Raw genomic sequence first — 27,967 nt, 5'->3', positions numbered from 1 at the left:
TTTGGTTGGGTATTTAATTAGTTTTATAAAGCTCCAAAGATATATTTGTTTATTTAATTGTAACACGTTCTTTTTGGTACCCAAAGCTGTAACAGAGTAAGGTACTTCAAATTAAAAAAAAAAAGGTTTCTTTAAGATCTGCTTTATAATAAGTTATCTATAGAATCTTACTTGAGAATGTTTAAAGGTAAATATATGTTTTACAGTATCTCTAGCTGTAAATGCCAATATGAGCTGATAGCAATTTTTTTTTCTTTTTGAGCTGCAAAGATTAATGGAGGGGTCTAAAAGTCAAAGAAATTGTATGACACCCTTGAAGCAGTAGTTTGGCATTAACAAGTTCTCTATACAATTTACCACACTCTTAAACCTTTTTACAAGGAAAAAGAAAAGGAAAAAGCAATTTTGTTAAATTCAGTTAGAATAAATATGTACATATACTGTCCATGCCTGCTACAGCACACAGTATTTTATAAACAAACATTCTTTGTTCCCTTTAAAATCACCCTACACATTTCATACTGTATGTGTTCGTGTGGCTGGAAACTGGTGCACATGTGTTTGTGCTTCTAAACACAAAATATACAGCATTGATCTAGAAAACTTCAAACAGACGGATTTCAGGTATGTTGTTGAGATGTCATATAAAGGCTCTAGACTTTGTTTTTTCTTTTTTTGTATGCAGATTTTCACCCACCCTTCCCACAAACCAAAATACAAAAGCATGCAGATCCCTTCATCAGTACATTCTCCACTTACCAAGAAATCAGTGCATAATGGCTTAAAGACTTTTTTTTTTCTGAGGAGTTTTAATATGGGCAGGTTAACAGGTCATGTGAGTTGTGCTCTTTTATTCATGGTTAGAGTTGGAATCCTTTGGGATATTGAATTTTCTGCCAGAGCTATTGAGGGTGCAGCAGAACTTTCTTTTCCTGGATTAAGAGGACTTCCTGCCCATTCGGGTGCCATTCCTGCATGCCCTACTTTGTGTGTACTTCCCTTTTCCATTTATCTCACTCATCATTACAGAACAGAGATCTAACAGCATTTCTGTGGAGGAAGGTTTTGTTAGGTTTGGATTTTTCAAATTTTCATGTTTCTCCAGGACGAACTTTGTCTCCCAGAAGTGGCCTCATTTCAAAGCGTTAAAATTCACTAAGTGGTGCTGCCTCTTGCATTACCATTCCTTTATTCCCCAAAGGCCAGGATTAACACAACCATCCTGCAAACAACAAACAAGGGACTTCATCAAGCATCTAGCAGGGATGTAACTTTGTTCCCACTCAAGCTGGTTGCTGCTTTCAGGGAGAGCACTTCTAGCCAACGTTTCCAGAACTCCAACCCCAAATGGTAGCACGGGTTTGTGTGTGAATTGCCAGGCTGTGTCTGACCAGCCAGTCCCTCCAGAGTTGCAATGCCAAGTTTTGTAATAGTCCTCACACAATGAAGATACTACTTATTGTTTTAAATAGAGCAAGAGAACCATGGAGAATAAATTTCTTAAAATAAGCTGGCTGAGTAACTGTACCAGTCTGTCACTTAGTCACTTGGGAAGGTGAAGCACAAAGTAATGTGTTAAATAAATAAATAAATAAATAAATAAGAGGGTATTGTAAAGAAGGGATTGGGACGGGTCAGATGGGGCAGCTTTTCACCAGCAGGATTCTGCTTCCAGCTCTAGCTTTCATGAGGTCCCTCCAATGTGCCACATGCTCTAAAGGGATGTGGCTATTCATTGCTTCAAACAGGCTCAGCCTAACTGAAAGACAGGAAAACAGCACTGGAAAAAAAAAAACAAACCAAGAGACTGAGGCAAAAAGCTCTAACAATGTGGTAAATGCTTTGCACTGCAAAAGCAGGAAGGGCACCAGAGCACCACAAACCACTGAGACCCTCAAAAGGATGGACGGGGGCTGAGGAGCCTTAGCCCTCCTCAGGAACACTCCTAAACTGAATAAATATCCCTGTTTGTTTAAAGGAACCGATACAGACCACAGTACTGGATTTGCACTCGTGCCTTTTACTCATACAGTTGCAGTGATGGAAAAGAATTGGCTTGCCACCAATAATGATACAGGCTGAGGGATGAAAGGATGCAACCTACAAATCCCACCACAGAAGCCACAATTTTTGTGAAGATCACATCCTTCTACAACTCTCAAGAGGCTGGTTTGTAAATATAGAGGGATATTGATAAATCTAGTGCATTTCTGAGTTCACTTTATCCTGAAATATGTACAGATTGTTTGTCGCTGCTATAGCAATGATGTTCTCGGTTGGGTGCCATGCTGTGTGCAAGATCTTCTTAGTAAAGTCCAAACTGTCAACACTGATGTCATCTTTCCTCCTCTTGCCTCCCACGCAGACTCTGCGGGGCTTGAGGATGGCTCGTGGTTTGCTGCTCTCCCGGGAGGCCTCCAGGGTCACGTCCCGCTTGGTGTTGCGGTCAAACATTCGGAAGAAGTTGTTGTATGCACCTGTCATTATCACACTGCAGAGAGACAGACAGAGAGACACAACAAAGGCACTTAAACTGCAGCCTGTGCAAAGCCTACCAACATGCCTGGATCAGGACAGCCAACTTTGACCTTAGGGTCAGCTGTCCTCTGGTTTCAGATGGGAAAGAGTAAGGAAAAAAAAGGGGTTTTCCCAGTGCTCCCCAGAATGAAGAGTTTTCTTCTACCAATGCCTTCCCCTCCCACATTATTCAATGAAAATTACAGTTCATCAAGTAATGTCTGCTCCCTGACATCATCAGAATCGCATCAGAAGATAATAAAAGCAACATGTTTCAGTAAGTTATTTTTAATTACCCTCCAGCTTTTTATGAGTGCTTAAGGATCATACATTTCAGGATTTTTCCCTTTCTCTAGAACCTTACCTTTAATGGTGGCTGAGTTTAACCATGATTCCAGAAAGAGTTGTAAAATTTCCCACATAGTTCAAAATCTTTTGATGCAAGAGTAAGGTTTAGTACATAATTATGTATTTTAAAGAAGGGTGTTTTGAAAGGTTCTGAAAAAAACACACTGAATTTGCACATGTAAATTCTTTACAGATGAAACTCTTTTCCGTGCTGAAGCCACAGATCTTGCAAGTCCAGACATCATGAAAATTTCCATCTACAATGTTTCTTAGAAATAAGTACACTGGTGTCAGGATTCTGGCATCTCTTATATGAAGTTTGAATGAAACATCAAGTCAGGATATATTTCTGGGTCTGGGAGAAAGGGACAAAAACCATACCTCGATCTGTATAAAAATTACCTCATTAGTCAGCTTGCAGTTTGAAATAATAGATTGCCAGTTGCTTCATTCCTCTAGTCCCTAGGGGAGGATATTTTGTCACTAACTTTAATGAATTCAGGATTTCATCCATGGCCCCCAGGTTATTGGATTAGCATAATCATGGGTTTCAGAGCCTTGTTTGAAAGCTCATCCCCTGTGAACTTTTTCCATATGTGAAACCAGGGCTGTTCTCTACTCTCCTATCTCAGCCCCAAACAGGGTGGTTTTGTTCTGAATTTCCATTCTGTAAGAGGGTATCCACCCCAAATGGTCAAGTCTCCATGGAAAAAGCTGCGCAGTTTTGAGACTCAGGCACTCAGTAACTATTTGCCTTTCTAATAGAGCCCAGAAGAACATATTTGACGTGCATGGCATTAATAAACAAACCTCCATCTCAAATAAATGACAGCTGCTTTCACACTTTGCTGTTGGGGGGGGATATCTGTGTTGAGCAGCAGACTGGCCAGGGAAACATGGAGCATATGGGAGAACACTGGAGAGCTCACAGGCACAGGAGAGCCCCACTCTCCAGCACACAGACACTCCCCAGCTGACAGGATTAGATGCTCCTGGATTCAGGAGTGCCTTACAGTGTGTGCACAGCCTCCAGCCAGAGCTGTCTTGATCTCATTTGGGGCCATTAGGAGTGACTGTAATACAAACAAATGATGCACTGGAAAAGCACAAATGTGAGCTGTGACTACAGCTGGGGATGGGAGCAGAGCTGGCTCCAGAGCTGCTGCAGGGTACCTGGAGTGGCTGTGCTGGGTTTGCACACTGGGATCACCCAGCTCCCCCCTGCTTCCAGGGCTGCTGGTGCCATGCTGCAGCCTGATGGCAGCTGATGCCACACCGAGCTCTGTGCGGCCCCTGGAGTGCCAAAGGGAACTGCTGCAAAGCAGAGAGCGCAGCACAGAGACCCAGCACACACTGTCCTGGGCAGGAGCTCACCTGCAGCCTTCATCCCATGGAGAAGGACTGCTGGGGGATGCACAGGGGCACTTGTCCACACCCAGCCCCATCCAGCCCTGGCAGGGAGCTCCTTGCTGCTCTCCAGCACCAGCACCTGCCCCTGGTTGCCTGCAGAGATGTTTCCCATTCCTTCTGCACCCACTAAAGGCTGGGTGCAATCCTGCCTAGCAAGGCACAAGTTAACAACCTCACGAGCTAAAAAACAGGAGTCAGTGTGACAGCTTGATAAAATGTATCCCAGAAGCTGCAGAAAGCCTATTGATCAAGATTAGTGCCCATTTCAGAAATTGAATCAACAGCAGTAAATCAAATGTTTCATTCCTTCCAAATCACCATGTCTTGTCATTACAGCTCCTGCTGTAATGGTTATTCGCAACATGAAAAAGTCGAGGTTATTTCATAGCTCAGCACTAACACACACAATTTGTGATGCAGTCCATCTGTATATTTTCCCCCAGGGAAAATTGTGAAACAGGCTCATGAGGCTGGGGCACCCCTGCGCCCCAGGCTGCAGAGCTGTGGCTCCCAGGGGAAAGAGGAGCATCCCTCCTGGTGGCAGTGGGAACTGTCAGGGAAGCAGCTTTCATGCTGGCACAGTACCAGTGCACCAAATGCAGAGAGAGGTGTTTGTTAAGGGTCTTATTTTAGAAGGTTTTGCTTGCAGTAAAACTGCCTTTACAGTCCATTTGCTTTTTAATTTCTTGAACTCTTGCATATTTTTAAAAGTCTGCTTTCTTCAGCTGGATTTACTGCAGTTATTTTTTAACATATGTAGATGACTACTTTTCATGCTGGCCCTATTTTCTGCAGTTTAATGGCTCAGTAAAAAACAGCGTTATGTAAATGAGAAAGTGTCCATTCTCGTTCAAGGTCACAAACACAGATGGATTATAACCTTACCTGCTGCTTAAAGTAATAAAAGAGAGTGAAAACTAGATGTAAGCCTGCAATTTTTTCCTGTTCAGGAAAATACAATGTACAATAATGGAGCCTATGTGATAAACAGATTTTTTTTTTTTTAATAATGGAATATAAATTGTAGCTCAATGTAGTATTCCGAGACACTGCTCTGCACAGCAGTGTTATGACAAGGACTTGCACAAAACCCTTGCAGGAGAGGCTGGTCCAAGAAGCCAAAGCCCCTCATTCAAAACAGCCCATGCTACTTCATAGGTGTGTAAGCCAGAAAAGCTCTGTCTAATTTTCCACCTTTAATTCTCATTAGAAGGCAGTTTAACAGCTGTGCTGCACAAGGTCAGAGGTACCATCATCTCTGCCTGTCGGTTTTCGGCTGTTTGAAGGGCCTGGAAAGGCCCGGAGTGGCCTTGGGACAGCCCGCGTATCAAAGGACGAGAAGAGGCTTCAGTTCTTCTTTCGATCTTTATGTTTATTAATTGTTTATCTAAAAGATTTTCTTTCGGCCCGACAGAGGTCTGCTCAGCAGCCAGCCATGAGCACACTGTACTGCCCTCCGGACAGTCACCTATCTTTATACCTATAGTTACGTGTACAATATTTATCATTTCTCCCCAATCCTTTTTATTCTTATAGTCTGGTGTACTTTCAGTAATGACCAATCCCAAAGTGCCACCATCACAACAGAAGATGGAGGAGAAGAAGAAGAAGAAGAAGGACAGGACACGCCCCAATTCCTCCATCTTACTTCTCTAAACCCCCCTGTACAGAAATCCTAAACCCTGTGTCTCACCCTCTAATTAACTAATCCCTTCACCATTCACCCCGGTGAAGTCCTCCTATCCTCATACAGGTGTCGTCTCCCGTGTAGGATCAAAGTCCAGCCACCAGACACTTCTGGCAACATTCCAGGACTCCCGAGCCCCCCAAGGGTGGTCTCAGTGGCTCGGCACCTCACTCCTGAGGTGCTGAGATCCCACATCTGCCCTGCAGAGGTATTTTGGAATCAGAACACACCCCAGTGCACCCTGAGGAGCACTGAGAGCTGGAGCTGAGCTGCAGCCTGACTGCACCAGCTCAAAACACCACAGACACAGGCAGCATGATTACAAAAAATAAAGCACCCAAATAAAACAACACCACACCTCATCTCCTCCCAAACAAACCCCTCAAACCAACCAAACAAAAAAGCAGGGAAAGACCCCAATGGGTGCACCATGACTACCACTACCTGCATTTCCCCCTCTGCAGCCCAGCCAGTGCTCTGGAAGGAGAAACACCCACACCTGCAGGGCCAGGAATGCATGCACTCAGCCCCAGTTAACCCTCCTAGGCTGCCCCATGTTTCCCTCTCAGTACAGGGCTGCTCTGCAGAGCACCTCGAGTATTCTCTGCTCCCTCTGCCTGATCTGCTCCAAGCAAGGTCCGGGCAATTCTTCAGGTATGTGTGTTTGGAGTGACACCACAAAATGCTACTGATCCCTCCTGCCTGCACTGACACTGGGCACAGTTGCTTATCAGTGATGTGATCTGAGGCACCTCCCTGCCAAACTTCAGCCCTCATGTGGGGTCACTGCAGCCCAGTCTTGCCCCTCCTTTTTCTTTACCAGAAATAACAAATATATTTTTACAGAAGGTAAAAAGTGAAAGGGAAAACTCCAGTGCAAGAGCAATCCTTACTTTTATTGACTTTTCACTCCCTCCCTAGACATGGTTCTGTTCTTTTTTTCTTTTTCTTCCCTCCAATTCTGATTTGCCTTTACCACATTTTCCAGATAGGTTTCCCTTTCCCCCTCTCCTCATTCTCCCCTCTTTTTTCATTTCCAGCAATCCTGCTCCACAGCTTTAAAATAAAAACCTGCCTTATCTGCTTCTCTCTTCCTTTCCCCACCCCTTTCAAGTCTTTGTTTTACTTCTGCAAGTCTCCTTGCTCATCCTTTCTGCTTATCCCCTACCCTCCAGTCTCGAAGACAACTTGCTTGGCTCTCCAGGTGTTTTGGCTTGCATCCCTGCCTTCTTTGGGCTGAAAGCTCAGGAAACAGTAAATCCCCAAGAACCAAAGCTCATTTGGGCAGGAGAGGTAGTTCCCAAATTAGCAGAACATTAACTCTACACCTCCCACTCAGTTCAGGCTTCTTCACTCTATGCTGCATTGATCTAGTACCCAGCAATAATTCAGGTAGGGTTGTTTTTTCTAAAAATAAAATTTCAATCTGTAAAATTGCCTGAAATAAAGGATTTGAGAGAATAGAGTTCTTCCTGTTTGCACTGTAACAGTAATACACAAAAGGAGCAGATGTTTATCTATGATAAATAATGATAATGATTTTATTTCATATAACACCAACATTGTACCACTGGAGTTTAATTTAGGGCCAGAGTTTTAGGGTCTACAGAAGCAGCCTCTCAACTACTGATGGCTTCACCATCTTTAATTATTTTAATACTTTTAAGCATCTGAGTCTCAATATTTTGGTTTTGTTAGTGACTTTGTTAAATGAAATAATTCAGTATGGGATTTTCCCTGCTAAAAAGTTCTGCTTCTCTTGGGTAGTCAACAAATTCTCTACTTCATCAGCTTCAAAGGCATTTGAATAGGATTTTCACCATTTTACTAACCTGCAATGAAATATTCCATAATACTTTTTAGGCAATGAGATTTCATCAAACACGTCAGTCACTAAGAACTGGCATATCTCGATATTTCTCAGATTTGTTATTCCCATACTTCAAGCCAACTTCTTAAATGTTATCCATGTTGCAACCATCCTTGCACTCAACAGCTTTCATGAAAATGGCTCCATTCAGCTGCATTCCTGGATGCCAGGGATTACCCTGAAGATTTGGGGTATCAACTGGAATTAAGGCTTGCTTTAAAACCAAACTGTTACTTGCTCCACATTGCTTTGTGTTGCTTTTCTTGTTTAAGGGTTGGGGGTTTTTTTGTGGGTTTTTTTGGTTGTTTTTTTTTTTTTTTAATTTTTGATAATTTTTGGGCTATCTCTGGTCCAAATTAGTCTTCCCAGATGCAGAGAAAGTTTTATTCACTAGCATATTCCTACTGTCTGGAGAAATTCAGCTCGTTTCATAGCTCCCCTCTTTCACTGTTGCTCACGAGACCATGGAGGCCATGGGATGGTGTGACAGGACAGAGCAGGGCCCAGCAGGGCTTCAAGGACCCCCACACACCCTGCTTAAGGGTGATAGAAAAACAAAACCAGCCCAGCTGCCCTGCCCCTCAGTGCAGGTGTGGCAGCAGAACATCATTCCTTGGGGCAAGAGGCAGAGCTTGGACTTTGCAGCTGAGAAGGGAGGAGACTCAGAGAGCAGCTCCCACCAGAGCCTGCCCCACACTTGCAAATCTCAGCAAAGATGTCCCTCAGGCACCCAGCATGACAAGAGACCTTTTCTTTGACCTGAAACTGTCCCCCAATTATATTTCGAGCCCCTAAATTTTCAGTATTTCACTGCCACGTGTACCAGAGCAGAGCAGAACATCTGCGGCCTCTTAGGATTAACATGTGAAGTCTACCAGATCTGGTTTCATGACAAGCTGACCCAATGAAGGAAGAGTTGATTCCAGAAAAACTCTTAAAGAACTTTTTTAATAGGAATAAGATGGAGGATTTATTATAGCAAAAGGAAAAGAGGAAGCACTGTTGCAAGCAATGAATTCCTGAAATACTGGGAAATTTTCCTGTGTGCTGTGCTGTAAAGTCGCTGACTCCCCATCACAAAGAGGGAATTTATTTAAACCTGCTAGAAAAACTTGAGACACTTGACTTGGATTCAGGGTTGTGGCACCCTGGTACAGCTGGCTAGCATAAGACTGGGAATATGAACAAGGGATCCCCAAGTACTTCCAAGCTCTTATTTGACATGCCAAGCTTCGAGAACAAAATGATGTCTTCTAGCTTTCCAGCATGGAGTGTGCTGCCAGACAGGAATAGACTCTTAACATCTCATCCAATGGGATTGCCAACTCCTGATTAGAGTGAAGGCTGATGGATATTCAGGGGGATGAATGACAGTTCAGTAGGAAAGGACTGACTGAACAGTTGTATGTGATTTCACTCATCTGCTTGCAGCATATCACTTATCATGATGGTGGTTAGAAGTCTCCCTGGCAGGGGTTCTATACACCCATTCATTTGAAATCTTCAAAAAAAAAGTAGTTAACTAAGGTATTCACTTGCTATTACAACGAACTGGGTTTTATTTTGTTTTTTTTTTCTGGCTTCTTTACCACACAAAAAGCTACAAAAGTGTTTATTTTTTAAGGTAAAACTGAAAGCTGTTGATAGTGGGAAGAAAACTGTGTCCTCCAGGTCATTATTGAAAGACTTGACTTTGGATGTGAATGGAAGAGCTAAATTAAACTGCTGTATAAGTAGAGCTCATGTATTCTACACAGTCATGTAATGATGTATACACAATAAAGATAGCATGATTTTTGTGTAATATACTCAACTACAGATAATACATGCTCATCTGGATGAATTAGTGTGAGACCCCTGCTTGGCTCCCTCCCCTGACCACTGTTGCCAAAGTACACAGTGATTAATGTGCCCTTCAGCAGATGAGATCAGCTCTGTCTGATTGTATTAGTTCCTGCTCATTGGAGTAACTGAGCATCAATCACGTTCTAATCAGAGCTCACGTATGTTGATTATTTTTGTGAACAGCCTCGCCATCAGGTTCTATCACAGCAGAGATTAACTTCTTAGTAATGAAAAAACTTAATACAAAGTATTTTCACCTAAATAATAAACACGCTTTCATTTTTAACAGAACAATCCAGTCACTATAAATTGTCATTATAGCTTTGAAGTCTCCAAAAGATAAAACCAATACATTTAGAACTACAGTCATTACTGTTATGTAGATGGATTAATAATCTAAGTACTGCAGCATCTCTGTGGAGTGCAATTATCAATATGGAATTTTTACCTTTAGTAATAGTCCTTTTTTAAAAACTGCATAGGAAGAGACTCAAATTAAGTGACCTTACTGTTCAAATGAACTGTTTTTTAAGAGGTACCAGTACGTAAGTATTATTTACACTATGGTCCTCCAATAAAAAAATGTCCTGGTAACATACAGAAATACTTATCATATTCATAAAGCAAGGAGCTCAGAGGAGTGAATCAAAAAATGAGCATCAATTCTCATACATCTGACTCCTAAAAAGAAATAACTAAATTAAAGAGAGCCCTTTTCTTTTGTCATATGTTTCCAGTGCCTTTACTTGAGAGTTTCTTACAATCAAGAGCAGCACATTGTGCTTGGTAATGGGTTTGGTAATTGTGCATGACTAATAACGCCTCAGTGTCTGGGCAGTACAATAAATGAAGCCCTCACAATCTAATGTTCCCACTTAATAATTACTCCCTGCATTGATCTTTCTGATCTGTCAAGTAGGAATGAAAATATTACACTCACTTTAAACCCTGATATTGAACAAGAATTCCATTACTAGCAGGCAGCTATCCAGAGAGTGGTCTTACCACACTAATGAGGACAGCAGCACTTCATCTGCCCAGAGGAGAGAGACTCTAGGCCTGGGAGTAACTGGCTGCCCAACCTGTAAAATGCACTAGGAATTCCCATCAAGGAGAGGCAAAACGGTTTGTAAATACCTGAAGAGTCCTAGATCTTTTTCAAAGTTTCCCAGTATCTACATTATCTGAATGCACTGCTGTTCTGTGCCAGACTTAGGCAGGAATCAGCACTGTCTGTTTTCCAATAAATGCATTAGATTTTGTATTTTTAGTAGGGCCAATCTCAAGCCATGACCACACTGAGAAAATCCTCTGCTAAAACAACCATTCATGCATTGGTTTGGGAGTTTCAGAGAAAAGCCCCAAAACCTGGATCTTCTACTAAACTTTCTGTGAGTCATTCCCAGTCTTTGACCATACCAAAGCCACAACAGCTGGTCCCCCAGCTTCAGTGACAGCAATCTGGGAAGTATTTTGCTCAGTGTGGTCCATCTATGTAATTTTAAATGGCCAGCAGTTGGTATCACAAGGGACGCTCAGTGCTGAGTTAATTTTTGTCAAAAAACAAATCACTCTGGCATGCAGGCATTAGAGATAATGGAATATATATGTATTTTGATTTGCATAATGAATGATACAAGGATAAAGTTTCATTTTTTAGCAAAGACAGAATCTTTCCATTGGGCAGGCAGAGGAACTGAGCAAAGGAAAGTAGTCCAAAGAGAAGGTGCCCCTTACCAGTGTACAGCATAACACTGATCTGCATTTGTGGAGCACAGGACTAGAAGAGACTTTGTTCTGCACTTTCAAATTCAGACCTGTAATTTTAACCAAAGTAACATATAACTGCTTTCACAAATTTCCTGAGCACCACCACCAGAACAGTTAGGTTTCTTGTATCTGCACCACTGAGGATGGGAAGGCAGCTTGTCACTGTTTGGACAGGTATGAACTACCTCTAATTTCCAGGTTATAACTACCTGTTGACTCTCAGCATCTGCCTGCTGTTGTGCCATTATCACTCACATTTATCTTAGCTAGATTCTCTTCCTCCCTATGTATATCTCCTTGGTATACTTACTACAAGCAAGTAAAATCTTGGCTTCTCTTTTGCTAAGCTGATGAAAACCAAAGTCCTGGCCTCTCTTCTTTAGAGCAGCTGTCCATCTGCTCGATTAGTTCATCCACCTTGGAGATGAGGGACAGGAAATGTGTAAATGCAGTTCAAAGGTCTTTGAATAAGAGCCCAACACAATGTCAGCACTACTCCTTTCTCTGCTGGATAGCCCATTCTTGCCCATTCATATTTGTCTTTCACAGATGTCTCAGACTGCCTGTTTCACAGCCCTTGCCCACTCCAGGGTGGGTAGGCCTGCTTCAATACAATGAGACAGACTGTTTTCCAAAAGGAGAGGCTGAGCTGAAGGAGCAGTTCTAGGCTCAGTGCCAAACTTCTGCCTCTTGGCTCCTAACTCTGCTGAACCAGGAGTCACTGTGTGTCACTCAATACTGGCTCCTGTGCTCTCTTTCACATGCATTTTGCAGACTGCTAATCCCTTCCAAAGTCACCTAGCATATGAATGTCCCTGGGAGTTATTTCCAACTGCTAAGATGAAGATTGTGCTCTTTTTTTAACTAAAATCCTCACCTTGCATTATACTCTTGGATTTTATCCATTTTTATTAACCCAGTCCTCTTGGCTGCTCAGCTATTCCTGTACCTTATTCCTACTCCACAAAGCACTGCCACCATTTTCCAGCATTTGGGCATTAGCCCACTCCATCCTTGCTCAAACTCTCTGACTTGCTCTAGCATTTCTCATTAAAATGTTCAACAAGATACAATGTCCAAGATAAAGAGAACCTCTCCATAGGGAAAGGGACTGCTCTGATGGAGGGAGGTGTCAGAAGTGTCATTGGGCAGCAGTTTGTAGAGAATCAGTGGGTGCCTGTGATGGTCCTTCCTCACACCCATTTCCAGTAAGGGAACTGAATTTCTGAGGTAGCTCATGTGCAAATACAGGATCATGTAAGTTTTCTTAGTGTGTTAGTGGGATTTTGTGAGTTGGCACCAGTCTTTTTAGCTTTTGCAGCCTATTTATGATTTGGATGAAGATGGATGTAATTTGAAGGGTTTTTTTCCCTTAAGGCATGAGCCAATGTTATTAAGGCACACATCATTTCTAAGGCAGAGACACAACTGCACAAACATCCAAATCTTCTATCTTCCCAAACACTGTCCAAACAAACAAAATCACTGGAATGTGATTTTGCACATTGATGTGGAAAACAATCACCTGTAACTGCTTTTGGTTTGCTTCCCATCTTATGAGAGGTGTTTTGCCAAAGGAGGACAGTGATGGAGAGAAGGATGGATTGATTACCTGTCTGATCCATTCCATGCACATTCAAACTTGTCAAAGATGCAGTCGTTTTCATAGAGGGAACATAACTTGCTTCTAAGGTAATCATGGACCTGTTTTAAAGAAAATGACTGTTATTCTTGAAATCAAAGAAAATATAAAACTCCACAACCAGCCTTTCACTTTTTGCATAATCTCCCATGTTCTCTTTCAAAATGTGCTGCATAGATTGGTAGCTCTGCAGAAGATGCTGCATTTAAGCTCCAAAGAAGCTAACTGTACTTTTCCACAGCCCAGTTAAGCAGGTGCTACAGAATTACTGTTGTGGGAAGGCACAAAACAGGCTTCCCTCAGCAGGCTGCAGACCACCCCTCTTCAACATATTTGTTTCCTGCTTGGGTGATTTTCTCAATGCTAGCCTAATTCCCAGAGACATTTAACCAGCTGATACCCTAGATGGGCTAATTAATGTGCAAGAAATCTAATTTAAATAGTAACAAAAATGCCATATTCCAAGATAAGTGGGTTCTCACTTATGGCAGAAATAACTTGGCTCTATTAAAAGAATCTTTATGGTATGACATTTATTTTTGTAAGGTATTTTAGAAGTCAAATACAGCACAAGGTTGCAGTTGCACAGGTTGCAAATAAGAACACTAATTTAGCCCAAGGATTTCTCCTATTTGGCTGAGATTTAAAAGCAACATTGCAAATTCTCACTTACTAACTATAAAAGTGAGAGTAGCCGGCAGATCTCTCTCCTCTAGGCCACACATCTCTGAATAAGGATTATCATAAAGAGATGCTTAATTTGATTTGTTTTTCTTTTGGATTATTTGGTTTATTTCATAAGGAAATAATAAGGTACAAAATCCCTGCCTAGATCAATTTACTAATGCACTTCCACTCCTGATATTTTCTTCAGCTGTTGTAGAAAGTGTAAAACAAAGATGTGTAGGTGACCTCCTGGAGAAATACACCGATCCAATGGCCCAGGGGTAATTTAGCTCTGTCATTCTGAAGTTACAGGTTCTTGCAAGTCCAGTTCCTGCTCATGGATGCCCAGCATCCTTCTCTGGCCTGAGGGCACAAACATTTCTTCTAGTAAAATAGCTTCTGCCAAGACCAGATGAGGGACAATGAACTTTCACTTAGATTTTCTTTAAACTTACCCCTTTTTGATAGTCAAATTGTACAGTATCCAAAGAATATTTCTAATGTAAGATTACTAAGGATTATAAATTTCAGTTATGGATCAATTTTCATTAATAAATGAACACTGAACTTCTCATTAACAGATAATGTCTTATACAGGAATTAATTGGCAAATGGCAGATAGAACATTCCACAATTAAATGCACCATTCACAGTGAGCAATAGGTCAGAACACCTACTATTGATGCAGTCTCCTACACTCTCTAATTAAATCCTTTCCCTTTCTCTTTACTTAAAACCTTTTTCTGTTAGCAGTGTAATTTGTTACAGAACTGGAATTCTTTCCTTTGTCATGTTTGTGAGCTCCCAATATTTGGAAGAAATAGAAAGGTTGGGTAAGACAGAAGGAAGTCGATCACAATTTCCTCCCTGACTGTCATTTCTAGGTTTTTCTCTTGTTACCATTTCCAGCAGCCATCTGTCATGACCACTGTCATGTACACACCCTTTGCAAAGTGTGTCCAAGTCCACAGCTTGGAGCTGTGCCATTCTACCAGCTTTGTCAAAAAGCATTTTGTAATTCCTCTCTCAGATGTCTTACCTTGTCAAGACTGTCAGACTCAACCTACTGTCCTGAACAACCACCTTGTTCTTTGTGTGGACCTTTTGAGTTCCACATTTGAGCACATTCAGACCCTCAGAGAGACTGGGAAAAACTAATTGTAAGGAGCACTTAATTTTCGCTGTTTACATATTCATCTGCTTCTACCACCTGAGGGGAAGATCAGATTTGCCTTGTCTGTTACACCTTGTTCTTACCACATATCAATAATACTTGAAAGCAAACCAAACTCATTCCTCACTAATTACCAAGGACCTTTTCTTCACTGCAACATCTGACCCTCATGGAATTGTCCAGCAATTCTGTGCTCTGGACTAACCGAGCAACACAGCTACACAGGGACCTGTTGTATTGGGACTGAATACACACAAACAGGAATTCCACCGGCAGGTGACACACTGGTCCAAATCCCTGTGCTACAGACCCTGCCTAAAGTGGATCAAGCTATTTCCAGCTATGAATGTGCTCACCTTGCTGCTCCCAAGGTTTCTGCTGGGGTAATTCACCTGGCAGCATCAGGAGAGTAACCTGTCAGGCAGGGCTGCCTTGCAACAACACTCAAGCTCTGGCCATTCCACTGCACTGCTCTCTTAGTGCTGTCCACTGACCATACCCTGCCCTTTTTGCTTTTGTGTGAAACAGGAGAAAATCATGTTGAAACACTGTCAGCAGATAATGTGTTCAGCAGGGCTGCAGCAGCTGCTCTATGCAATAGCATTGTTTGAGCCACAGCACTGATATGAAAAAGAACCTGTATGAGGAATTAATTCTTGTGTGTCAGGTTTTTAATATTAAAACTGGAAGCTAATAATGAAGCAGTACAGTTATGGACTCTGCTCTTTATTACAACTCTGTGTGAAATCTCCTGTTGTGACCCTCACTATTGCAGCTAGGCAATATCCTACCATGCAGTGGATGAAATGAGAAAATCAATCTTTTAATGAACACCTTTTAATCTTTTTATGAGGTATTGTCATCGTAATTATGTGGATACATAACTGAAAACGTTAGGTTTATTTGCTGCCTTACAGTGATCTACCCCAAAAAAACCTTTTGAGAAATTGCCAAGTTTGTATATGAGATTTAGGTTTGTGAAAGAGAGAGATATCTCTAAGACAAATTATTTAAGAGAGTAATTTAAACCACTTTTTCTTAGGAAAGAATTCTCTACTCTCTGCAGCTTAAAAACATGAAAGGTTCTCGGAAGATTTGGATCACATGAATCCTATGGAATCCTGTGCTATTGGCTTCCAAGGCCCCTAGTTCCAGATTCTCCTTCAGTCTAGTGCAATGCCCAGCAACACATCAGTATATTCTTTACAAGGATAAATATTTGAAAGTGAAAGGCAATCAAATATTTAAGAAGACTGTTATATTTTTCTGTATTTTTTAATATTATATCAGGGCTTTTATTGTTGTGGGTCTTGTTTTTTTTTTCTATAAACTTCTGACTGCAATTATCAGTACTCATTTTTCCCCATCTCAGCATGAAGAAATAGAACTTTTTAATTGGCCCTCCTGTTGGGTGCCAGACTGATTTAAAAGTGACCAGCTTGTTTCACAGCTGCCTGCATGAGGAAATAAAAGCAGGTGTCAAAATCAAGACAAACAGGTTGGCTTGACCAGCTATTCCTCCCCAGAGACAGGGCTGACTACTAAATTAGCATAGGTATAAAGTAATATATTACCTAAGCTCCCCAAAACTGGGATTCTATTCTATTCTATAAAACATAGTCACACCATTACCCTCCCACTCCACTTTCACAGCATATCAACATTTCTAACACATTCAGCATTTAAAGCCATTTTAAGAGAAAACCCAGTTCTGTAGACTTAAAGGTAAACAGGCTCAGACTTTCCAATATTAACACATTGAGCAGTGAACAGTGAACATTATCCACCAAAATGTTATGGATGCATTGAAAAACACTGGGGCCCACTCTGTCTACTAAATGATAGCTAAAAAATACTGGAAAATTTTGCTTGTTTTGACAAGAAATGCTACCAAATTTTCATCATATTTTTTTAAAACCAATCTTAATTATAATTACTGTGAATTACTGTATGCCACCTGCTATTGTTTAGACACAGAAAACAAGGGACCTATTCAGCACTGTCACAGGATTGTCTCTCAGTAAGCAGCACAAGCTGGATGAATGGCATTTTTTCTACTTTGCATACACTTTTTTAGGTAACTTAACAGGTTTTTTTCTTACTGCATTTTCATAACAAGCAGTTTCTGTGTCACAGACATATTTTCCTTCTTCAAGCCAGAGTCAAAAAATGTAAGCTCAGCCCTCTATTGCCAAACATAACAGATGTCAGAGTACAAACTTAGCTCTGGCTGGAGCCACTGGCATTTTGTCTGGATAATATCTCAATGAATTCAGGCAAGCAGATGTGTCTGTCTGGCATTTGTGAGCTGCTGTGTCAGTGGTGATGCCAGGGTTTAACAGGGAGCACTTCTAGAGCTGGGCACAGAGGAGAAACACACAGATCAAGTTGTAAAAAGTAATTCTGAAATGCCAAAGGTGTAAACTTTCAGTAGTCCCACCAGGAGCAGAGTGCTAAGCAACACACAAAATCTCTTCCTCGGTTCCTTTTAAATGTTAGTCGTGAAATATATCATTTGAAAGCAGGTGCCAAAGTGAAGAGATGATTTCTCTTGTTAGAATAATAATTTCTTTCAAGAGCCCAATCCACAGGGAGTGCTACCTTGACTCCCCAGGCTTTACACTTCCTTACTAATGCTGCAATTGCCCTTTTCCTGCTATAAGAATGCCACTGTGAGGGTTTTAACCACCTTGATTAATTCTCTTAGCTTGCTGCTTCTTAGATAAGGTTTTGAGAAGTTTACAGAAACATTCACTTTTTGAACACTGAGATCCTTTTATAATGTTGCATTTTAAGAGTAGGAGATTCCTACCTGGTATGTTTCTACAGGCTTTGTTTCCATGTTCAGATCCCAAACCTTGACAGTGAGGTAATCTCTTGTAAGCATGTATCTACCACTGTGACTGAATTTGACATCTGACACTGAAGAGATAATTTCTGAAAAAAACGATCTGTTACTGGGGTCTTCTGGTTCTTCATAAACTGTTCAAAGAAAAAGAAGCAAGAGACAGAAATCAGAATTGTAGAAAAAATGTTCTGTTTTAAAATCTGAAGTGTGCATTTCTCGTGAAACATGTAATTCAATCTACCAAGGAACATGATATAGAATTAATTGTATATCTAGCACTTAATTTATTCTTTTAACTTTATATAAAAATGCAAACTGTAAGCTTTAAACATTACAATAATCAATGCTACAGCTATGGACTCAAAGCATGACTTTGGGAGATTATGCAAATACACTGGTTGGTTGATTGCAGATACCTATAGCAAGGCATTTCATGCCTTCATTCTTTCTGGGGTCTGCATACCCCATTTCCCAACATAACCAAAATCCAGGTGTCCCTGTCACATGAGAGGTGTGTACATGGGGTGTCACACGTGCTGGCATCCCTGGGAGGGGTGGTTACTCAAAGCCTGCCCTGCTTGCCAGAACCAGCTGCCCTGGCTGCACTGGTCATGAATGAAGGCATCCAAGACTAAGGACAAGAATTTTAAAAATCAACTGCAAATTGCAATCACCTCTTCCTGAGAGGTGAGCATAAAATAGCCAGGGGTTCACCATAGTTGGTGTGCAATTGCTGACAGTTCTGGAAAGCACTGAACTCCCTGAATGTGATGGTCAGCAGTTCCGTGAGATCTGACAAGGCAGCAGTTATGAAATATTGCTTACACAATGTTCAGACATAAAAATCCAGATCCTGTAGCTGTGAGATTGGTCATCCTTGTTCAGCTGTGCATAATGACAGTGGATGACTCTACCCCTACCTCAGGGGTGCTAGAGCAATTGTCTTTCTGCAGGTATCTGGCCCTGTGATCCAACTGACCTCTGTGGTGAACTTCAGTAGAAAGTTGGGCTTTCAGGGTCTTTTAACTGTCACAAAATCACAGGGTTTTGGGGCCTATGCCTAGAATATTCTTTGAAAATTGGCAGTTTAGTGAACTTTATTTTTAAGTTTCAAAAGCAGGTGAAGAAAAGCCATGTGATGAAACAGGAAAGCATGCTGAAAGCAGAAAAACTTTTTACTGTCATTCAAAATGAAGTTTTTTGTACAGTCCACTGGAACATTTCTCTCTCAATTATTTTATCCACGACTATGATGATTCAGACTGTTGGAAGCAACAAGGTTAGTTTCCATTAGGTGAAATAATGTTCTGCTGAAAGTTAAGGGTGAGTACGTGGGTGAAGTATGTGGGGTAATGCAAAAAATTATGGGCAATTTTCTTTGGGGGTGGGCAGAGGAATGCAGCCAGGCGGGCACATGAGAATAAGGTCTATATTTAAACCTGCACCACACATCTGAATGGCAATGAACTAGTTCAAAAAGAGTAAAAACCTTTTCAGATAGACTGTAAATTAACAACTTTAAATAGCTCTTTAAAATTTTGCCTAGACATTCTGCAAAGCAGGTATTTTGTAATTATCCTGTCAGATTTTCAAGAGAAGTCTGATGAGCACAAAGCAATTATCATTTCTCATACCTCTTCCCTTTAATCTGTCCAAACTACAGACTTGGCTGGCAGGAATTTCATCCTCCTAATTATGATGGGAAGCTGCTATTAAAACCAGGAAAGAAAAAACCAAAACCCACTCTAACTGAACTACACCTTCATTTATAGCTTAGATATATTTTCTTGGCTCTATGTGGCTCATCCAACTCCCAGTGATTAGAACAGGAGAGATATTTGTACCTGAATGTTCTGGATTTTGTTAATTAATGAGATTAAACAATTTCATTTGTTATCTGCCCCATTTATTGCTTTTCTATGCTTACTGTATAAAGTATTAGAAAGACTTAGATTAATTAACTATGGAACTAACAGAGGCATGAAAGTCTCATATCACTAAAGAAAGACAGACAGCGGCAGAAATTTTAGTAGCAGCAATTCTTTGGAGATAGTTCCTCTAGTCAGCATAACCAACACAGGAAAATTGCTACAGGAAATTGAGGAGCAGCTCCCAGTGAAAAGAAGAGAAAACTCAGCAACCAGCAGCATCTGCCTGAGCAACCAGAACAAAGCATCAGCCTCAGGAAATGAAGGTGAGAGAGTGTTCTTGGGGCTGGGCTATTTCTGGTTTAGCATCAACATAAGGTTTTGCACATACTGCAGAAAAGCACGACCTTCCTTCAGTTTGCCCAATACAAGTGGAGTAATTGGAGACAGAGCAGCAGTGAAGTGATAGCCTTGTGACTCAGACTTCAGTTCAGGCAAGCAATTCAAATTCAGCCCTGACCTCTCCAAGCTGATGAAAAAAGCCACAGGTCTAGCCCATGGCCTCCAAAACACATTTTCTGTTTATTACTGTTCAGACTTATCTTTTGGAGGCAGCAATCAGCACCTGAAACATGATATTTCAAAGCTAGCTTACTTCTCTGTATCTAACTCTTGTTAGATCTGAACTTTACTGACATTTGATTACAGATTCTATCATATTCTTTAATTCATTTCATCATTAATTTAGTAATAACAAACATTTGCCATACAAAAGGGGTATTTAACTTTCATTGCTCTTGTTCTTGATAATGGTCACAGTGCTAATTACATGAAAGACACAAAGTTATCTGTCTAACTACCTAATGAACACAGGAATCACAAATGACGTGAGTGCTGAGTTCTCACATGACACTTGCTCAGACTTAAATGTGACAGGACTCTGGCACAGAGAAATATCATGGAATTACAGAGGAAAGCAGAGAATATCTCTGAGTACAGCCAGTGTTTCAAGAGGAGCCTGCCAGGAAGACACTGTTCCTGCCCCTTATGCCACCAGCAGTCACATGGATAAACTGGGAAGGCTGCTCAGGGAAATAAAAATGCTCAATTCCTTTCTGCACAGCTCACAAGTTAAAAACCACAGTAGCTTCTTGTAGAAGTCCAGATTCTGCAGAGAAGGATGGGTTCAAAGAAGGATACTTGCCAGAGTGCTGTTTTCCTGAATCCTGAAGAAAATCTGTAGCATAAAAATATGCTGCTTCTTTCTTAAAAGGAAATACCATCTGCTGAAAAACAAACTCTTATCTCTCATGAAAAATATTCTTGTTTCCTTGTGGATTTCTCTGATCTAATGCAGAATGGAGACTTTCCTTTTCCAGTGGATAGGAAAGGCATCTCTAATATGGAGATATCTAAAGTTAAATAAATAAAATGGCCAGGAACAGCAAGAGTAGCTGGAAAAGTCCATTTCCCAGCTTCCCTCCCAGACACTGGCCAGGAAGAAAAAAGAAAGCAGGAGCCTCAGGCAGTAACCAAAAGAAGTGTGGTGCACTAACACCTTGTGGCTCTCATCTGCACTCTGGGGGTCACAGGCGCTGCCACCTCAACTTCCCATTAATACGGGCCTGATTCTGATAGTAAAAGATTTTAAAATCATAAAATTTGGGAATTAGAAAGAAGCTACTTAGTGGGGCCCTGGAAAAATGTTAAAAATAGACTCTGAAAATGTTAGGCTTTGTGTTTGCCAGATCATGTGAAATTGCACCTGCCTAAGCAGTATATGATAAATAATTGTTAGATATGATGATTGTTTAGTAATTAAATATAATTATTGTTTAATTGTAAGAAGAATCATGAGAAACTATGTTAGAAGTTTGAGGGGGACCACAAGGAGCCCATGCTTGGCTGAAATCTATATACAATAGAACAATATAAGTTTAATAATTAACATGAAAGTTATGTAACGATAGAATATAAAAACATGATCATCCTGAACCCATGTTGGAGTCAGATTTGGGTTTGTACCCCTGACACCCAGAGCTCTTCAATAAAAGCACCTGCATATAATCATTCTCGTGATTATGTGTTCCTGAACGCTAACAATTCCACACACCTGAATCTGCTATTTATTGGAAAGATACATCCAATAAAGAAAACCAAAATCTAACCCAAAGTAATTTTCAAGTTCGATTCTAAACAAGCAGCTGGGCAGAGCTTTAATCGTTGCAGGGTGTAAATTCTGGCATATGTGAACTTTAAGAAATATTAAAAATAATGCTAAAATTGTCTTATATGGTGGGTGCAGTGTCACAATCTGATATAGAACAGAAAATTCTGTATTCCTCCTGAAATCATCACAAGAAGGAAAACTTGAAAATGAACAGAAATCTGCTCCACCAATTTTGTAAGAAATTCCATCAGTCATAGGATAAAAGTATAACCAGCTTTAAAAGCTCATTCTCTCTAGGAGAAAAAAATCCCACTGCTTTCCGTCTACTTACAAACAAATAATAACTTATTAAGGCTTTTTTTTTTTTTTAACAGGATACTGTTTATAGTTTGTATCCTGTTCTGGAAATTTCTGATTTTATAGTACTTGTTGTTACTTGGTGGAACATGACAGGAAAAACATTTTTTAAATTTTTATTATATAAGCAATAAACATTCTGCAGCTAGACTAAATTAATAATTATTACAGATAAACCCCTGGGTTATACTGGTACACAAACAACAGGTGAATTTCAACTGTATTCCAATACCTGGAAATACCAGTGGTGGATCAGGTAATCCCTCACTGGGCTTTAATTTCATAAACACACAAAATGGGCTCAGTCCCAGGCCAAATAATTTATCATTTGAACTAAATCCCTATTTAATTCAAGATCCCAAATGAAAATGGCTGCAATCCCTGATTAGAATGTATTGGAAAACAGTACTTTGAAATGTATGGGATTTCACTGGTCATGACAGACTAGCTACAGGAAGAAAAGAAGCGAGAACCAATATGTTTTCCTAATGGATGATAAATAAAAAAATTTAACCAAAATGACAAATTATTTAACCATACTTTATTATTTTAAATGTCAAATTAGCATTATTCCCAGGTCAGCTGTGATTTGCTCTATCACATATTTCATCATAAAAAACCTGAACTAAATCTCATTTGAGCTTCTATGAAAATACAAATATTCTTTCTTTTTTTAAGTACATGACACTTGTTACTAATGTTCAACACAGAAAGCATTTTTTTTGGTGCTGTTTAATTCAACAAATGCCGCATCTTGAGCTAAGCATAGTTCTGGGCTTATCTCTGATATGGTACAGATATCAAGACATAAAAAAGGGCAATAAAAGTGACCAGAAGTAACAAATGACGTCCATGCCAGGAATGGCTAAACAGACTGGGGTCTCCCAGCCTAGGAAAGACTGAAGGGTGGTAATTAAGAGTGGCATGGAAAGGATGAACAGGGAATGACAGTTCACTTTGTACTCTGTCTCTTCCAATCCACAAGTCAGGGTCACCATGAGAAGAGGTAAGCCCAGAGAAGATGGTTTTTCATTCTACACCTAATTAAGCTACTAAAGACTTTTCTGAAAGATATTGTGAATGGTAAAAAGTACACACAGGTTCAAGAGTAACTGCACAACTTCAAGGAAAGAAAAAACCCCAAACATCCATTTTAGTATTGCTGAATGCAGTAACTGCATTTCCACTAAGGTCCCTGAACCTCAAGTTTCCAGCTTCAAATTGCAGAGGATAAAGATTATACTTGGTCTGCTCTTACATTTTCTGATGATGTTGCTACTTAAAATCTATTTTAGAATTTAATGCAAAAGAGTAGTTGAGTTCATTCTAAGTGAATCAAGCCCAACTGCAAGCTCCCATTGAAATTCATGGTCTCTTTATACCTTCAGCTTCATTATTCATTATAATAATTTGATTTATCAGTATTATTTACTCTATCTTTCACTATCTCTGAATGTTTTATTGTTTTGCATTAAGCCAATCTACTCATACATTCATCTCCCTTGGAAATTCTTTTTCAATAATAGAATATTCTGCTAATGTTGACAACCTTGCCTTCTTGGTCTACACTGATTGATATGGTTATACAGGAGAGGGAGTTTTTGAATCTGCTTTCATAAGCAATCTAAAACACAATTATTTTTTGTGAGACACATTTGTTTAACATTTTACATTACCACAGCCTGTAGCTGTTTATCCTGCTTTTAACTAAAAAGAAGTATTGTTTTATATTTCAATTTTCTACTCACTTTTATGTAATTCAGAGGGCACCTCGTTGTGCCCTGGTCACTTACACATCTCATTTTCCTCCTTTTACTCAAAGCAAATTTCTGACCCTACCTCCACACCACGAGTCTGAAATTTCACCTCCCATCCAGCATTCCTTTATCCAATGACCCAGTATTAAAGCCAGGCTTCTCATCAATACCTCTGGAGAGCATGGCTTTTAAAAAGTGGAGCCTCAAATCAATATTTAAGAATCTGTTTTACCATCTGCACTGAGTTGCTGCAGCTTGTCACAAACCACAAGGGAGGGTGCATTAGTGCTGAAAGGCAAAGCCAGATCAATACCTAAAGATCAGTGGGTGGGAGCTTCACTACAGAGTTGCTCAGATTGATATAACTTTGCCACTGAGTTTGTTAATAAAGAGAAATGGTGCTAAAGAGTGAAAAGGAATTGAAAAAAACACAAAGCCAATCTAGAAGATCAAGCCTCTTTGAACTGGGTCTCACAAAGACTTGTGTGCATGCCTAATGCCACGTGTTGTGAGCAATCCCAAGGAGTTAATGGGACATAAAACTACTGCTGCTCTACACACAAACTGATGTGTCTTTCTGATCTTGATATATAAGATTAGTGATAAGTGGAGTTTTTTTCCCCCAGTGAAATATGATCTTGAAAGCTGGTTTCATGAGACATTAAAAAGCAGTATTTGCTGCTATTAAAAAAATTAAGCAAACAAGACAGGAATTTTAATAGACTGAATAATTAAATCAATCTTCCAGCAATTATTTGCTTTATTTCTGTGTGGCTGGGGGAGATGGGGTTAATGAAACACCTCTTCAATCATAAATCATTTACCATTGCTTCAGGCTTTTCTCTTTCCTCCTAGTATTTGATAGCTAGAAGTACATAAATCAGGTTTTTTCTTCCTCAGATTTAATTTTAACATCTCTTGCACAACTGGAGGAAACAATATATAGACATAATTGCATTTCTGTAGAAACATTTTTGAATTTTCATTACCATGCTTTAAATGTCTTTATTTAAATGTCTTTATACATTCATCCAAACTGAGCAGAATGGCAGCTTTGGAGCCCATGCTAAAGGCAATCTGTTACCAAATTTCAGTGGGATTCCTGTACAAGGAAGGATCCATTCCAGGGTCTAGTTTAGCATGCATGAAATTGTACTAACAGACCTTTAGTGACAGTCTTAATTACAATATTATCAGGATATGGGCACTTTTTTTTTATTGGGGATATAAAATCAGCAATGCATACATGCCTTTGTAGTGCATGCCTAAAAATAAATCCAGAATTAGGATAAAGAGAACAAGCCTTCATCAAGCATGGGGTCAAATCATTTCAGAAGCTCAGATAAGTTTCACTCCTGTCACATGAAAACTTGCAGATTTTGCCTGAAGTGGACATCATTTTGACAGGGGCCTCTCTATGCACAAAGAGAGAGTAATGACTGTCTCTCTCTCAGATGACATGAGACCTGACATGAGACCAGATGCAGAAATAAAAAGCGTATTTTAGATGTAAAGCTCACACAGAAGAAAAACAAGTTGTCTCTTTTTCAGCCAGACAATAAGCATCATTCATTTGGAAAGGTCAATATTAATTAGCAAATCCAGCAGGAATAGTCTGTCACAGGCTTTTTTGTGCATCTGGTTGTTCTCTGTTGCAAATGGAAGATAATCCATATTGAGTCAGAGGTCTGAAAGGTGTCTTGTCTCTGAAATTCCAACCTGCTTTAAACAACTGGTAAATATAAGTAATTTAATTTTAAAAATTCAACATGGTTAAGTAGATTATCCTTGATTTGTGTCTTGGCTGTTTCCACGATTCTGAATTCTTTAAAATCAAAGGTAATCTCAAAAAAGCCCAGCAGATAACCCAACTGAATTACATTCCTGACTGACAGGACAGTGGCATTTATCCTTGGGGAAAGGCTGGCACTTCTTTCAGGCCTGGATTTCAAATAAAAATGTGGAAATGGACTCTCAGTGGAAAAACCACCCTCTTCCATCTTTGGGTGGCATCTCTGAGTCACAAACTGTTGTGGTGTGTTTTTAGCTTCCAGGTCCCTTCCTCAGGTGTGCCAATATTCCCTTCTCCCTTCCCCCTCGCCCCTCGCTGAGTGTGCCCTGTCAATCAGGCTAACATACCAGCAAGGCGTCGTGTGGTTGGTCGATTTCAAAGGATGCTCCTCAGGCTGGGGGACATTGGCCCGTATAGGTGTCCCTAGTCCCTTGAGACCCTGCCCCTTTCACCTGGTTGGTAGCTCACCTGTCCCCTCCCCTTCCCCTGTCCCCGAGCTTAAAAGGTTAATCAGACCATGCGGCCTCCATTCTGGTGGAGCAGTTGCCCCGGTTCAGACCTCTGTAACCATGGAATAAACATCTGGACATAAACCCTCCAGCAGAATCCTCTCCTTTTTCTCTTCACCATCGCCAGAAGCTCTCTCTCCTGAGGTAAACGGAGTTCCTGACAAGCCTGGACTTGCTCAGTGCCCTGCTGCAATCTCCAGCAGCCAAGGTATCTCTGGGGTAAAGCACCACAGTGCTGCCTTAGGCCCAGCAGCGAGGGTCAGAACTGGCCCAGGCACCATCTAACTGGTAATATTGGGATTCTTATTCCAAAAACAAACCAAACCTGGAAACCATTTCACACTTTTAAGATCCTGCTTGTCCAGCCCATGGGGCTGGGATGCACCAGCTGAGAGCTTTGCTCTGCTCAGGGAAGATGGGTTGGCATTGCCTGACACCTACAAACCCTCCTGTGCTCACAGGGAGAAGGGCTCTGAATGGCTCCTGCTACAGAGCCAGGGGACACGAGCCTGAGAAGTCTGTCTGGAGGTCAGAAAGCACCAACTCATGGTGACAGAGGCTAATGCTATACAATCACAAAACTTGTGGTTTTAAGATCACTGGAGCGCACAGAGCAATAAACTTGAAACTGCAGCTCCTCTTTCCTGGAAGTATTTTGCTGTAAACTTTGCACATGGGTAATGGATAATTAGAAATAGGGTTTTAGTCTACAAATACATATTAAGAAATGAATACTAAAAAACCCTTAAAGCAACATACAGAATTTAAATAAATTACTACAGCTTCTGAAGTATGCAATGAATTTAAGATGTTAAGGCTATTACATGAAATATCGATAGGAGTTATACTCTTGAGTGGCTTAAATTTCCATATTGCATAACTATACAGTTTGTATTTACCATTTAATGATAGTTTTAATAATTCTGATGAACTACTGAAAAAGCACTTAATTTTTTTTCCGACTTCACATGCTCAGTTTTCTTTAGCTGACTGCTTTATTACATGATTTGTTGAAACAGCCATATGTACCCATCTAGCCTACCAGCTGTTTGGAAGAATGATATTAACTCCATGCACATTTATGAGGATCTCTGAACATAATATTAGCCATAAAAAATTAAAAACCAAATTAGCAACTATTTGTTAACTGAACAAATGCTGCTGTAAGTATATTTTCAGTCAGGATGATCTTACTGCAACAGTATCCCTATGCTTGCCTTCCTTGACACCTAGACCCCTTGCATAAAAATTTATGGAATTTGAGGTGGGGGTTAATTCTTTTATTTCTTCAATGTTCCCAGCTGACTGCTCCAACAACAGTACTTTTGCTGCTGACACAGATTTCCATATACTGCCATTTTTCTACACTGCACTGCCATGCATGTTGCCTGATGACATCTCAAAGACAATCTTTGGATGCTTTGGCAAGTACACTATTTAGGTGAAAGGTTCCATATTATTTAAATTAATTCCCTATCTGCTGCTGCTTGAGTCTGACTTTCATAATTTTAATCTTTACCTATAACACTGTGGGCTGCAAGAACACCTTCCTCAGTGCCACTCCTCTAATACTCCAAATGAGCAGGGACATTCATCTCTTTGGCACCTCCTCTCCAGAGCATTTTTGGTGGCATCCTCTCCCACTACTTACAAGGTCTGACAATAACAGGGAACAGCATTATGTATGTATCTGCTCTGGGGTTACAGAGTGGTCTTTCCCTGATACACATTTGCAAT

At 40.4% G+C, this 27,967-nt stretch overlaps 1 protein-coding gene across 10 annotated transcripts in view; it reads right to left on the bottom strand.

Moving 5' to 3' along the window:
* Positions 1–2,000: 2,000 nt before the first annotated feature.
* PPP2R2C (protein phosphatase 2 regulatory subunit Bgamma) overlaps positions 2,001–27,967 on the bottom strand; it is a 189,129-nt gene continuing 163,162 nt past the window's right edge. For 9 of the 10 annotated variants that reach the window (XM_064711746.1, XM_064711752.1, XM_064711749.1 and 6 more), the window contains 3 exons: positions 17,742–17,911; positions 13,060–13,151; positions 2,001–2,491 (listed from right to left, as the gene is read on the bottom strand). In XM_064711746.1, the coding sequence (XP_064567816.1) occupies positions 2,200–2,491; positions 13,060–13,151; positions 17,742–17,911 (554 nt within the window). In that variant the 3' untranslated portion in view covers positions 2,001–2,199. The remainder of the gene's footprint in view (positions 2,492–13,059; positions 13,152–17,741; positions 17,912–27,967) is intronic. The other variant, XM_064711754.1, reaches the window with a different exon arrangement.

The sequence above is a fragment of the Zonotrichia leucophrys genome, chromosome 4 (genome assembly GCF_028769735.1).
Source record: "Zonotrichia leucophrys gambelii isolate GWCS_2022_RI chromosome 4, RI_Zleu_2.0, whole genome shotgun sequence".
Classification (NCBI taxonomy): Eukaryota; Metazoa; Chordata; class Aves; order Passeriformes; family Passerellidae; genus Zonotrichia; species Zonotrichia leucophrys.
This window is presented reverse-complemented; position numbering and strand designations above follow the sequence as displayed.